This window comes from Scophthalmus maximus, chromosome 2, assembly GCF_022379125.1.
Source record: "Scophthalmus maximus strain ysfricsl-2021 chromosome 2, ASM2237912v1, whole genome shotgun sequence".
NCBI classification, from domain to species: domain Eukaryota; kingdom Metazoa; phylum Chordata; class Actinopteri; order Pleuronectiformes; family Scophthalmidae; genus Scophthalmus; species Scophthalmus maximus.
In genome coordinates, this window is record NC_061516.1 from 25150001 (window position 1) to 25161970 (window position 11970).

The 11970-nt window shown below is 43.8% G+C and overlaps 1 protein-coding gene across 3 annotated transcripts in view; it reads left to right on the plus strand.

The window, feature by feature from the left end:
• The window catches only part of clip2 (CAP-GLY domain containing linker protein 2), a 38899-nt gene extending 27556 nt beyond the window's left edge, over nucleotides 1-11343 (plus strand). For all 3 annotated transcript variants that reach the window (XM_035626436.2, XM_047330493.1, XM_047330494.1), the window contains 8 exons: nucleotides 1107-1688; nucleotides 1809-1866; nucleotides 2125-2208; nucleotides 4303-4459; nucleotides 6690-6849; nucleotides 7828-8016; nucleotides 8738-8797; nucleotides 8881-11343. In XM_035626436.2, coding sequence (XP_035482329.2) covers nucleotides 1107-1688; nucleotides 1809-1866; nucleotides 2125-2208; nucleotides 4303-4459; nucleotides 6690-6849; nucleotides 7828-8016; nucleotides 8738-8797; nucleotides 8881-8892 — 1302 coding nt within the window. In that variant the 3' untranslated portion in view covers nucleotides 8893-11343. The remainder of the gene's footprint in view (nucleotides 1-1106; nucleotides 1689-1808; nucleotides 1867-2124; nucleotides 2209-4302; nucleotides 4460-6689; nucleotides 6850-7827; nucleotides 8017-8737; nucleotides 8798-8880) is intronic.
• Nucleotides 11344-11970: the final 627 nt, after the last annotated feature.

Consider the following 11970-nt stretch of genomic DNA (forward strand, 5'->3'; position numbering starts at 1 on the left):
GCACGTTGACCAAACAAGTTTAGAATTCAATCAATCAATCAATCACATGCAGGGCTTAAGAGAGCAACATCTTTTATTAAGTAATAATGAATAAATGAGGAATCCCAGGAAAACTAGCTCATTTGCAATGAGAAAGAAAGATTAAAAGCGAATATAATAAAAATATATATACACATATATACATCCACACGTATATACAGTACATATGTGTATGTATATATATATATAAATGGATAAAATAATAAAATTCTGAAAAAGTTGTATTGGGGTTAATAAAATATATTATTAAAAGGAGAGTAAATAAAATAAATAAATAAATAAAAGTGATAGGGCTGCACGGTGGTGTAGTGGTTAGCACCTTCGCCTCACAGCAAGAAGGTTCTGGGTTCGAATCCCGGTTCAACCAGGGCCTTTCTGTGTGGAGTTTGCATGTTCTCCCCGTGTATGCGTGGGTTCTCTCCGGGTTCTCCGGCTTCCTCCCACACTCCAAAGACATGCAGAATGGGGTTAGGTTCATTGGAGACTCTAAATTGACCGTAGGTGTGAATGTGAGAGTGAATGGTTGTCCGTATCTGTATGTGGCCCTGCGATAGGCTGGCGACCTGTCCAGGGTGAACCCCGCCTCTCGCCCAATGTTAGCTGGGATTGGCTCCAGCGACCCCCCGCGACCCTTAAATGGATAAAGCGGTAGACGATGAATGAATGAATGAATAAAAGTGATAAGATGAAATTAAATAAAGCAGACATAAATATATAAATGAAATAAAAACAGAAAAAAAGGCTGGCATATAAATAAAAAGGACGAGTTAAAAAATAATTCAACTCTTTGCACAAAAATGTCAAGATTTTGAAAAAAAAAAATTGGGGCAAAAATTGGGGAAATATAAACATATGGAATAATGACTATAGCATTAATATTTACAGTGAAAAATATTGTAATTAGCAATTCAGGGTGTTTATAGTACAGAAGAAAAACAAAATGTTTGAAAATGTTTAGTTTTAAACAAAGCCAAGTATGAAGAGAATAAGAATATTTAATTTCAAATGAGTGTTTCCCCACATGCCACCGCTGCAGACAGATAATCCGTCTCGTTTCCCTCGCGCAGGCTAAATTTGACTCGTTGGTGAGCGACCACCAGCGATCCCTGGAGGAACTCAAGGCCACGCTGAGCAGCGACCGCGCTGCTCCTGAAGGCCGGGAGCAGGACGCCCCGGAGCTGAGGGCCGCTCTGGAGAGCCTGAAGATGGAGCACCAGCTGGAGCTGGAGAATCTCAAGGCCAAGCACAAGATCGAAGCTGCCATTCTCACCAAGGAGCGCGAGGACCTGTGCGCCCGCCTGCGGGAGGCCAAGGAGCAGCTGGCGGCCGAGGGCGGCCAGACGTGGAGGGCCGAGGTCGGGGCCAGGACCTTCGGGAAGCAGGCCCTGGAGGAGGCGACCGACAAGCTCCTGAAGGCGGAGCGGCGGCTGGCGGAGGTGGAGCAGCTGCAGGCGGAGCGGGACAGGGGCGCGGAGGCGCTGCGCGAGAGGCTGGAGCTGTCGGAGAAGAAGACGGCGGATCACCAGGCGCTGCAGAAGGCCCAGGCCGAGAGCCGGGAGGAGATCCAGAAGCTGGAGGAGGAGCTGAGGGTGACGGCCAACCAGCTCCAGGCCATCCAGGCCGACCGCTTCACGCCCCGCGACGCAAATGTGAGTGGCCGACGCGCCGCCGGCCACAAATCCAACCCGCAGTAGTTCGACGCTGTTTCGATTCTTCATGAACTCTTTGTTTTAATTTAATTTCCACTCTCTGTAACTGTCTTTCTTCAGGTGATAGAGGATAACGACATATCAGAGGAGAAGATGAAGCTAAAGCAAAATATCGAAGGTAATTTATTTCCCCTACGTGTGCATACTGTATATTCTGCTCCCTGTTCTAACTCCACAAACTGATCAAAACAATTATTGATGCCATCAGTTTTCTTGACGCATCATTGAAACCCGTCCCTGTTTCAGCGTTTGTGGTCAAGTCGGTGCCCTGACGTCAAGATGTTTAAGATTTCCTACAAAGTGTCGGATGCCAGATATCGATATAAGGAGATGATCTGTGTGTCAAAAGTTTCATTTTCTCTCTCTCTCTCTTCAGAAACGATGGAGAAGTTGTTGAAAAGGGAAAAAGAGGTCTCTACTCTCACTTCCCAGGTCGACGCCCTCAAGTCACAGATCGGAGGTAAATGTCATATTCCCCACGCGCGGCCGGCGACCTTTTCCAACCGCTGCTCCAGGTGTCACGAAATCACTAAAGATGTCAGTCCGTGGACCTTTCAGAGTTTTTTGTGTGTGTAGAACAGAATTCGGTTTATTTTTAAGATAAACTAATAGGTGTTTCCTGCCCATCGGCCAATTTGACACAAACACGTTATATGTGTCATATTGATATATTAGTTATCGACCTTCATCAGTGTGTATTAGTGTTAGTGCTCTGTGCCTTCATTTCGTCCGTAAAGGAGGTTGATGTTTTCACCCCTTTGTCAAAATGATTACGCAAAAAAACTACTGGTCAGATTTCCACCAAGCTTGGTGGAGTGACCGGACATGGGCCGAGATCCGGGCATTTTTCTTTGACTCTCTTTAAAGGCCCAGTGTGTAATTTTTATAATTCTCTGGCAGCATCTGCTGGTAAAGTGGCAAACCGCAACCAACCGAGCGACCGACAGGGGACACTTTATGGTGGCGCACCGCTGATTCCATTTCCGGTTTCCGGCAGCGTCTGAAAATTCCGCGCGAACGCGACGTATTCTGGAAGCGTTTAGTTCAACAACTGTATTCAACAGGACGTAGCAAACATGGAGACTCACACGGAGGTCGGGTCCACTTCATTTAACTATATTTAACACATTCAGAGTTGATTATACATATATGAACACATATTTATGGAAAATATATTCTATTTCTGTGAATAAGTTCTTCTAAATATTACACACTGTGGCTTTGACATTAAGAGAGAGAAGGCATCATTTTTTAATTACATTTTTTATTCATTTTCACAAATTTCCAAGGGAATGATTCATGGATCTTGATGAAAAGCATCGGGCATATTCAGGGGACTGATGATACATGAGTGTGCGCGCCGCAATTTGATACAGATCTAGATAAAAAACATCCAGATCTAGTGGAATCATATGTTGTCCCATAGGGCGACGTGTTGGGCCTTGGCGGAGGTGTACGCCCTGTTGTAAGATAAGATAAGATAAGACTTTATTAATCCCACACCAGGGAAAAAATCATTTTTTACAGCAGCAGCAAGACACAAGGCACCAGGGAAAGAGGTAGATAATAAAATATACCCAAAAATATACAATAAAAAAAAGATATACGAAACACTGTAAAAAGGCTATATACATTTTTATATCATAAAAATAAGACTAATAAGTACAGTGTTGTACGAATGTGAAGTTAAATATATCAAATTGTAAAATCAGTTTCAGTAGTTTTTGCGTAAAAAAACAACCACTAAACCAACAAACGAATAACAATAATAAGATAAAACATACATTAGCAGAGTAAAATGTGTATTTACGAAATGAAATATACAATAATAAAATAGGACCAAAAACAAAAGAACAGATACATGTGGAAAAGCTCTTTTTGCTATTGCGGGGCGGGAATATGTCATCACACGATGGCTTTTGTTATAATAATAATAATAATAATAATAAATTTAATTTATAGAGCATGATATCCTTTGCATCAGTGTGTCCATAGGAAATATCAGATTAAGTTTTTTCCTGAACATTTATTTTGCGATCAGTGAAATATTGTGTTATAAACAACAACATAATATGTAGGAAAACGTCTATTCACTATGATTTGAAACGCTCCTCGTTAATAGTATTAATTAGTAGTAATTAATTAGAGTATCAAGGCCACATTGAGAGAAAAAAATTGGACACTGAGAATAAAGTCGTGAATTTATGAGAATAAAGTCGTAGTCTAACATGGAAAAAAGTCAGTTTATGCAAGAAAAAAGTTATAATATTATGAGAATAAAGTTGTAATATTACAAGAATGAAGTCGTAATTTATGAGATTAAAGTCATAAAATTTGATCTCATAAAATTTCAAGTTTTCTAGTAAAATCACTTCATTCTCGTAAATGTACGACTTTAATCTCGAAGTCACGCTTTCATTTTGTTTCCCTCAATGTGGCCCTAAAACGCCGTCGTGATAAATAGACACACTGGCGCATACATACTGTACATAAATCCTTAGATATGCGCGAAGGTTCACGTTGGTCGTGTTTATTTTTCTTCTCTCCTCACCAGCGATGGAGGGAAAAGTCCGGGCCGGGGAGAAGAAAGCCGAAGCTCTGGCCAGGGAGAAGATGCGCGTGGAGGCCGAGCTGGAGTCCATGACCAGGAAGTCCCACGATGCATCTGGGCAGCTGGTCAGCATCAGCCAGGATCTACTGCAGAAAGAAAGGTACGGAGACGAGGTTATATATATATATCGATTATTTCTTCTTTTTTTTTATACAATCTGCCTCGGCATCATCCTGGAAAAAAATTCATCCCCTGCACACGCGGATCATAAAGCGCAGAAATGTGTTATATTATCAATTTTTGTTAATGGACAGATTCTGGGAACCCTCGGGGCGCCCAGGGTTGATTTTATTGCACATACTGTCAACCGGAACAATATGGTTTCAATCACGCTATTTAAATTCTGTAATGTTTCATCTCGTTATAGCCGACTGTATGTTGGTGATTAGCTCTGCCGGGAGCAGCGTTAAAACCAGCAGCGTCAAGAACGATAGGCTCAATTTTTATTTCTTTTTTTTTGCAACCAGAGGTTGCTATTTAACAAAAAAAAAAATTCTGCAATGGGATTTAGTGAGGACACTTTTTGTTGCGCCTTTCTTTGAAGAGTCATTCTCTCATTGGTTCAGGGTTAGAGAAGTTTTATTAAGGTTCATTTATTTAAAAAAATCTAAATTATATTATGCCCTGCGATAGGCTGGCGACCTGTCCAGGGTGTACCCCGCCTCTCGCCCAATGTTAGCTGGGATTGGCTCCAGCGACCCCCCGCGACCCTTAAATGGATAAAGCGGTAGACGATGAATGAATGAATGAATGATAAATTATATTATTAAATCGGTCCACTGGTTTTTGCAACATCCTGCCAAAATGTAGCCACATTCAATAATAACTGAGATCATCATCTCTAAGGATCTTTGATTAAGAGTCTCTCTCTGTTTCACAACGACACGTTCACGTTCAGACAACGTGTTTTTACCCGTAGTGCTGTATTAGCAGCAGATTGGTCTAATTGCATCACATTATCGGTCATCTCACATTACACAGTTTCTACATTATTGATGGTTATGATGTTGGTAAAAGCTGCGAGACACTAAAAACAAGTGCCTCTGGCTGTGGCGGAATATTCTTGTGTGCAATCATCATCATAACTGCAGCGATTATACGACACGCGCAATAAAAAATATATATATACCCCCCCCCCCCTCCGTTAAAAAATTCCACGGATTGTCTCGGCTTTGAATTATTGTTATTGGACAAAAGTATCGTTCGCTTTCTTATTAATGTCGCTGCTGCTATTTCAGTCTGTGACGTGATTCTGGGAAAACCGAACGAACCCATTACACAACTTTATCTTTGAAAGCTGCCGAGATATTTCGTGGAAGACAACTGGCAGCAAGACGCACCTAATGTCACAGAAGAAAAAAGTACACCAAGAAAATGAATCCTCGAGCATGAAGCGTACCCTGCGTTCCTTAATACCTGGAAACTCAGAATTACGACCTCCGAGGAGGGACTGGAACGCCCCTCCGACTCGGGAGGTCGGAAAAAACTCACGCCCCGACGTCCGGGTTCGGAGATCGGAGTTCCGAGGTACATAATGGAACGCAGCATGCGTCTCGCCTTGAGCTCACAGGTTGTAGCGGCTGAATTTGGTCATTTCATGTTAGAGGCACCGTTTGTCCACTTGGGGGCAGCAGAGGGGAAATCTTTAAACGTAAACGCTGGCGTATTATCGCCTCATAAACGTAAATTGATTTGGCAAACTTGGCTTATTTACACATCTTACATCCCTTTCATATTATACATAGTCATTTGATGCATTAATAATTTGAAAAAGAAGAGAAAAAGGATCTTGACCCGCAGCTTTATCACAAATTAATATATATGGCTTTTTAAATAAGTAATAAATGGACAAACACCTCTGTGTAAGGTGCAGTTCCCCGGTTTCAGAACAAAGGAGTGCATGTGGAGGTTCCTGATATTAATATCGTGCAAAGAGCCAAAGACTAGTTCATGTGAAGCTGCGCAGCTTGACGGCAGGAGCGAGGCGTCCATCCACCAGCCGGTCTTACATGTACAGAGGACGAGTTCCGCCTCCACAATCATCCCCCCTCCGGTCAGACCGGCCAGCGTATTATTCATATAATAGGCTGTGAAGCTTTTTAAATAATAATGACCTTTGCCCAAGATGTGCTTCTCATGAAATCCTCGACGGCAGAGTTTCTCCGCTTCTCCTTTTTATTATTGCACTTTGGCGCAGGCGAGTTCACAGCGAGGCGGAGACCAGAGAAACACCCACGGTTCTACCGCTGTAACAAACACTCAAGGTTTCTTCTCTTCTCTTCTCTTCTCTTCTCTTCTTTCTTGCTGTATTGTCTATTTTCATTTGCCAGGAGCCTGAATGAACTGAGGGTGTTGCTGCTGGAATCGCATCGCCACTCGCGGGACATGGAGAAAGACCTGAACCGGGAAGTGCACAAGGCCGAGTGGAAGGTGAAGGAGCAGAAGCTCCAGGACGACATCAAGACGCTGCGGGAGAAGCTGCTCCTGCTGGTAAGGAAAGAAAACGCTGCGTTCCCGACGATGATCTGACGCTAGTTGAGACGTTCATCAACCCCAACATTTCAGAGGCGCACGATTCCTCAGAAGCTCGACTGTAACAAGCAGATATCTGCCTTATTGACCGCCAGAAATCTGTTATGTGCTTGTCAAAGAGGAACTCTGGTCAAGAAACATCGTTCAAGACAGACAAAACATAACACAATAGGGACTTTTAGTCCCTTTCATGGATTCATTTGCAAATAAGCAACAAAAAAACAGCAGGATCTCACATTTTCCCATAATGCAACTAAACAGCGTCTTTTGTTCGACCCCTCCTCTGAGGCCAACGATCACATTTTTCAAACTCCACGGCAATAGATCAAAATGCAGGCCTATTTTTTATTATTAAAGATCTGCAGCTGAGATAATCCTGCGGCGACATGACCTGGGTTATACATATTCAGACCGATAAAACCCCTGAGCTCCCGTTGACGTCATGTTGATCGTACTGAATACTCTCATATCCAATGATTGAACAAACAGTTTATCGGTGGGTACCTGTAAATGGGCGCGGCTTGTTTTTAGCCACACAGTAGTTTAAAATATCCAAGGTTTCTAATTCTGCGTTCGCACCAAAGGCAAAACACAAATTGGGGCATCATTCGCTTCACCTAGCTCGGAAATATTTGTACGACGCGATGTCGCGAAAGCCAATTGGCGTTGAGGTCCTCCCGACTCGGCGCTCTAGCTGTATCAACGTTACAGTGTTGAGGCGGAGGAGGAGTACAGTGTCGACATGCACCATAAACTGACTACACAGACGGTAAATTCTGCGAACATATGAATAATGTATCATATTCCCCCCCCCCCCCCCCCCCCCCCAAGATCTCCTCTCATATACAGCCTTTATATCACAGCCTGATATGAATTATTGAAGCAGCGGATTTTTGGTCACGAGCCTTCTGCCTCTTGTGTGCACGTGTGCTGCAGGGCCGCGAGCGTTGTTCACCGGACCACCGGCGCTACTCCATGCTGGACCCCTCGGCGCTGGACTCGGAGGTGAACCGCCTGCGCCAGCGGCTGCTCAGCACGGAGGACGCCCTGAGGAACGCGATGGAACACAACCAGCAAGTGGACCAGCTGGTCCTGGCCATGCGCAAGCATCCAGAAAAAAGCCCGGTAACCATTTTCAACCATAGTGAAATACCTTTCTGTGTTTGTGACGTCGCGCACCGCGCTACACTTTCCCCATTCTGGTGTCAACCATGTAAACGTGGAATAAAGTTATTACCAGTGTTGCCAGATCTGGCGAGACAACTAAGCAACAGGTCCGTAGAAACAAGCCCAAAAGAAGCGACTACCAATATTTGTAGGCGACTTTACTAAAAAAATAAACCCAAAGTGGCTCATAATAAGCGGACTTGGCAACTATGGTTATTAACGCAAACATGAGCAGCACTTCCTTCACTCTCCTCAGTCGTAAAAACAAAGAGACAGTAGTGGGGTTTTTTTTATTTTAATTCTGATTCATAATCAACACTATATTTTCTAATTTTCTGGAAGCAGGGCTAAATAATTATTTTAGCCTTTTAGCCACATTTGACTACCTCACTACTGCCTTCTAGGGGAATTGCAACCAATTTCAGTACAAAAGGAATTGGACAGGCTCTGGGATTATGCTGGATCCGTAAGGTTTAAAAAAACTAATCTTATCAAAGGCCGTCTTTGTGTTGTAGCTAACCGGCTGTTGATAAAAAGGTTAAATATTTACCATCAGTCCTCTCGTCTCTCTGCAAAAGAGAGGGAATCCTAAAATGCCCCAAATAGTCCTGTAATGTCATTTGCAAATGTAATGCAGCTAAAATCCGACTACAATGGTGCCATTTTGTGTTTTTCCCAGGTGCATGGTGCCAACTCGGCCAATGGGATTCATCATCAGGAGACGGGCAGCGCTCGCGATGTTGGTATTCTCTCGTTGGATTTTTCTTCACCACGTTTGACGCAGTGATATTATTGATTCAGCTTTACCGCTTGGCTTTGCAGGACCAACACTGATGTGCGAGCAGAAGAAGACGGGGCCGTTGCGCAGAGGTTTCGTCGTGAGAAAAAAAGGAAAGCGCTCGTCCCGACAACTCCTCCCGATCCTGCGATGGACAGACACCTGAGCGACTCTTCGGTTTGACAGTTAATACCAAAACGGCAAATCTCTATCTCCAGTGCATTTTACGTGTTGTTGCAGAAAAGCATCTATAAGCCAATCGTGAAGACTGCTTGAAAAGAACTATGTGATGTAACCAGGAAGACGTGGGACATGGACACGAAGAGATGTGGTCGGCACCGGCAACTTTTGATGCTTTACAGTCGTTAGGAAGTGAAAAAAAAATTTTTTGCCAGGAACTCTTTGACAATTCAGAATTTTGATCCAGAAAGGGAAAAAAAAAAAATGTTGCTGATGGTCAACGAGGTGGAAGAACTGGGTCTCCGTTGCTTTTGTTTGTTTTATTTATTACTTTTACTCTTGCGCCTCCGCTCTGTAATAATCATCTGTACTGTAGGTGTTGAAGGAGAAGACGCTGACGGCGCTCGTCGCCTTTCTCCATGTGTGATGAGAGGACTGGTGGCAAAGTCATCGCGGTTGCTCCCTTTCCCCTGGGCTGGGCGGCCGGCATCGTTGGAAGTATTCAATTTATTGCTCGGCCGAAAAAATCTGTGCCTCACAAGGTCGTTTTGAAAAGTGGCTCAAAAACGGCTCCAATATTTCATCAGTTTGAATCTGTTTTTTAGGTTGGAATGGATTCCAGGTCCACGACTTCCACAAAAACCCTGTCGACCACCTCCCACAACGTGCCCTCCTCTCTCCGTCCATGTTCCAAACAGCGTTTTCTTAAATACATAAGAATTGATTTCTTAATCTCCCAAGTAGAAACCGATTCGATGAACGCGCGAGGAGGACGGATTTTCTCTAGTTTTCTCAAGGCCTTGGTCCTCTTTTAAATTCCTTTTCAGGAAATCAGTTTTAACAAAACGTGTACGACAACCCTGTGCTTTATAGCTCACATTAACGTTCACTCTTGAACTATCCCAGATATAAAAGTCTCCTCCGAGAAACCAGTCGTGGACACGGTGTCGTGATATTTCATAAAAAAAAAAAAAGAAAGTGGAGGAATGGTTGAAAACGGTGTTATTCCCTCTGCCATCCTCGGAGAACATTTACAGGATCGTCGTATATGTGGCATACCTGTATTTGTTGTAGTACTGTCGCCATGGTTACTTGCGGCCTTCTGTACAGCAGGTTGAACTAGCGTGAGCGTCGATTTTAGAGCAGTCGCCTTGAGTGGAGCTTTGCTTGAGGAACATCCGTCCCACCATTATCTGTACCGCCAGCTCGCCCTCATGGAGAGACAAACTCTCAGTCGCCACATTTAACCTAACCCCAATCTGCCGGAGAACCCGGGTGGAACCCGGGGAGGACGCGGGGAGAAAACGCGCAATCTCCACAGCTTCCACGAACCTTGCCGCGACGCGCCGCGCAGGGTCCAAAAAGTCCTGAGGCCACTTTCCCCCCTTTCACTTGAATGTATCACACGAATTGACCACTGCGCATTTACCGCGTCGCGTTGTCCGTCGGGCGACAGGAGTCTATCTGTTGTAAAGGACCGGCCGCGAGGATTTCAACCACCAGTCCTCTCTCGCGCGCGCTCGCCGGATCGATCTCCTTCAGTCGGAAGTCCCCTCATCAGTGGACTGAAGGCTCGATGTGACCGAGCCCCCCGGGAGACCTGCTTGCATCCAGCTCTCGTCCATGTGACAGTATGTTTATAGAAAGAATATAGTGAGTTATTCCATTCACTTAAACTCTTGTCTGAACGTGTTTTTCCCAGTACGACCTCTTCTGCGCTCGTTTGACGACGAGCCAATTTTATTTACCGTGGACTACGTGTGAGCACAGACTCCACCCATGCATAAGTATTAAATGATGATATTAAATGGTGCGACGGCAACGTAGCCGTCCTATCTGATGGCCTTTTTTTTTTCTTTTTTTGATGAATCACAATGTCCCCTGGATTACAGTACTGCACCGACCTTTTCGGTCGAGTCTACTTCAGGGTTGTCGCAGGAGCTATAAAACCCAAGACGCCCCACTCGCCCTCAACATCTGGATTTCAACATTTGTAGAATTTATACTTCAAGTCTTCCAAAAGAAAAATATTGCTTTATCCATTCGTTGGCCGAACCAGGAGATGGTTGGGCGGTCACAGGTTGCCGTTGCTTCTGCAGGAGGCGTTGCTCAGAGGTGAGTGGCGTGGAAACGTCGGGAGTCGTGGTCTCCCGGGCAAAAAATATACAGTTCAGGCGCCGGTCAGCTCAGATAGAATCCTGACATTTTTTTTCTTTGTTGGATATTGTACATGGCCTTTTTCAGCTGGAGGGTTCGCACCCTTTGGATTATTGCTGCAATGGTTTTCGGAGATTGAGTCATTAAATATTAACAATGTGGGCAAAAAGGGGGCTGGTGGTGTTTCATTTCACACGCTCTCAAAACCTGTGTCTCCTCCGTACAGTGTGTCTGGTTTTTGTTTCGTTTTTTCGAGGCAAAAAGCGCAGTGGACACACACACACACACACACACACACACCTCAAATAAACTCTGTTTTGTACATCACCTATACCCATCTCACGGAAATATTTGATATTAAATTGAGTCAATGTCAACCTCAACCACAGGAGGAGGCAATAATTCCTTTATGTGGAAAAATAAAAAAAGGGGTCCGACCAAGTTCATTTACGGTGAAGATTAAATATCCAGACACTTGCGTATTTATAATCTTTGGATTTTGCTAGATCTCCAGATTTATCACTTTTACGTCCAGACTCATCCATCAGCTCTCTCGGCTATGGAGGGCGGACTGGTCATGATGATGATGATGACATAATAGATCTGTAATTACATAATTTGCAGACGTGAGTTATAAAGACGAGTTAATACAAGATTTTAAAAAATGTGCTTTTAAATGCCATTTTGCATTTTCTGAATCACAGTGAAAACACATTTTTTTGTTTTTTGCTCATGGTTAAAGTTTAACTAAAAATTATGAGAGTAGCCAGATTACAATGACACAGTGGATTATACAG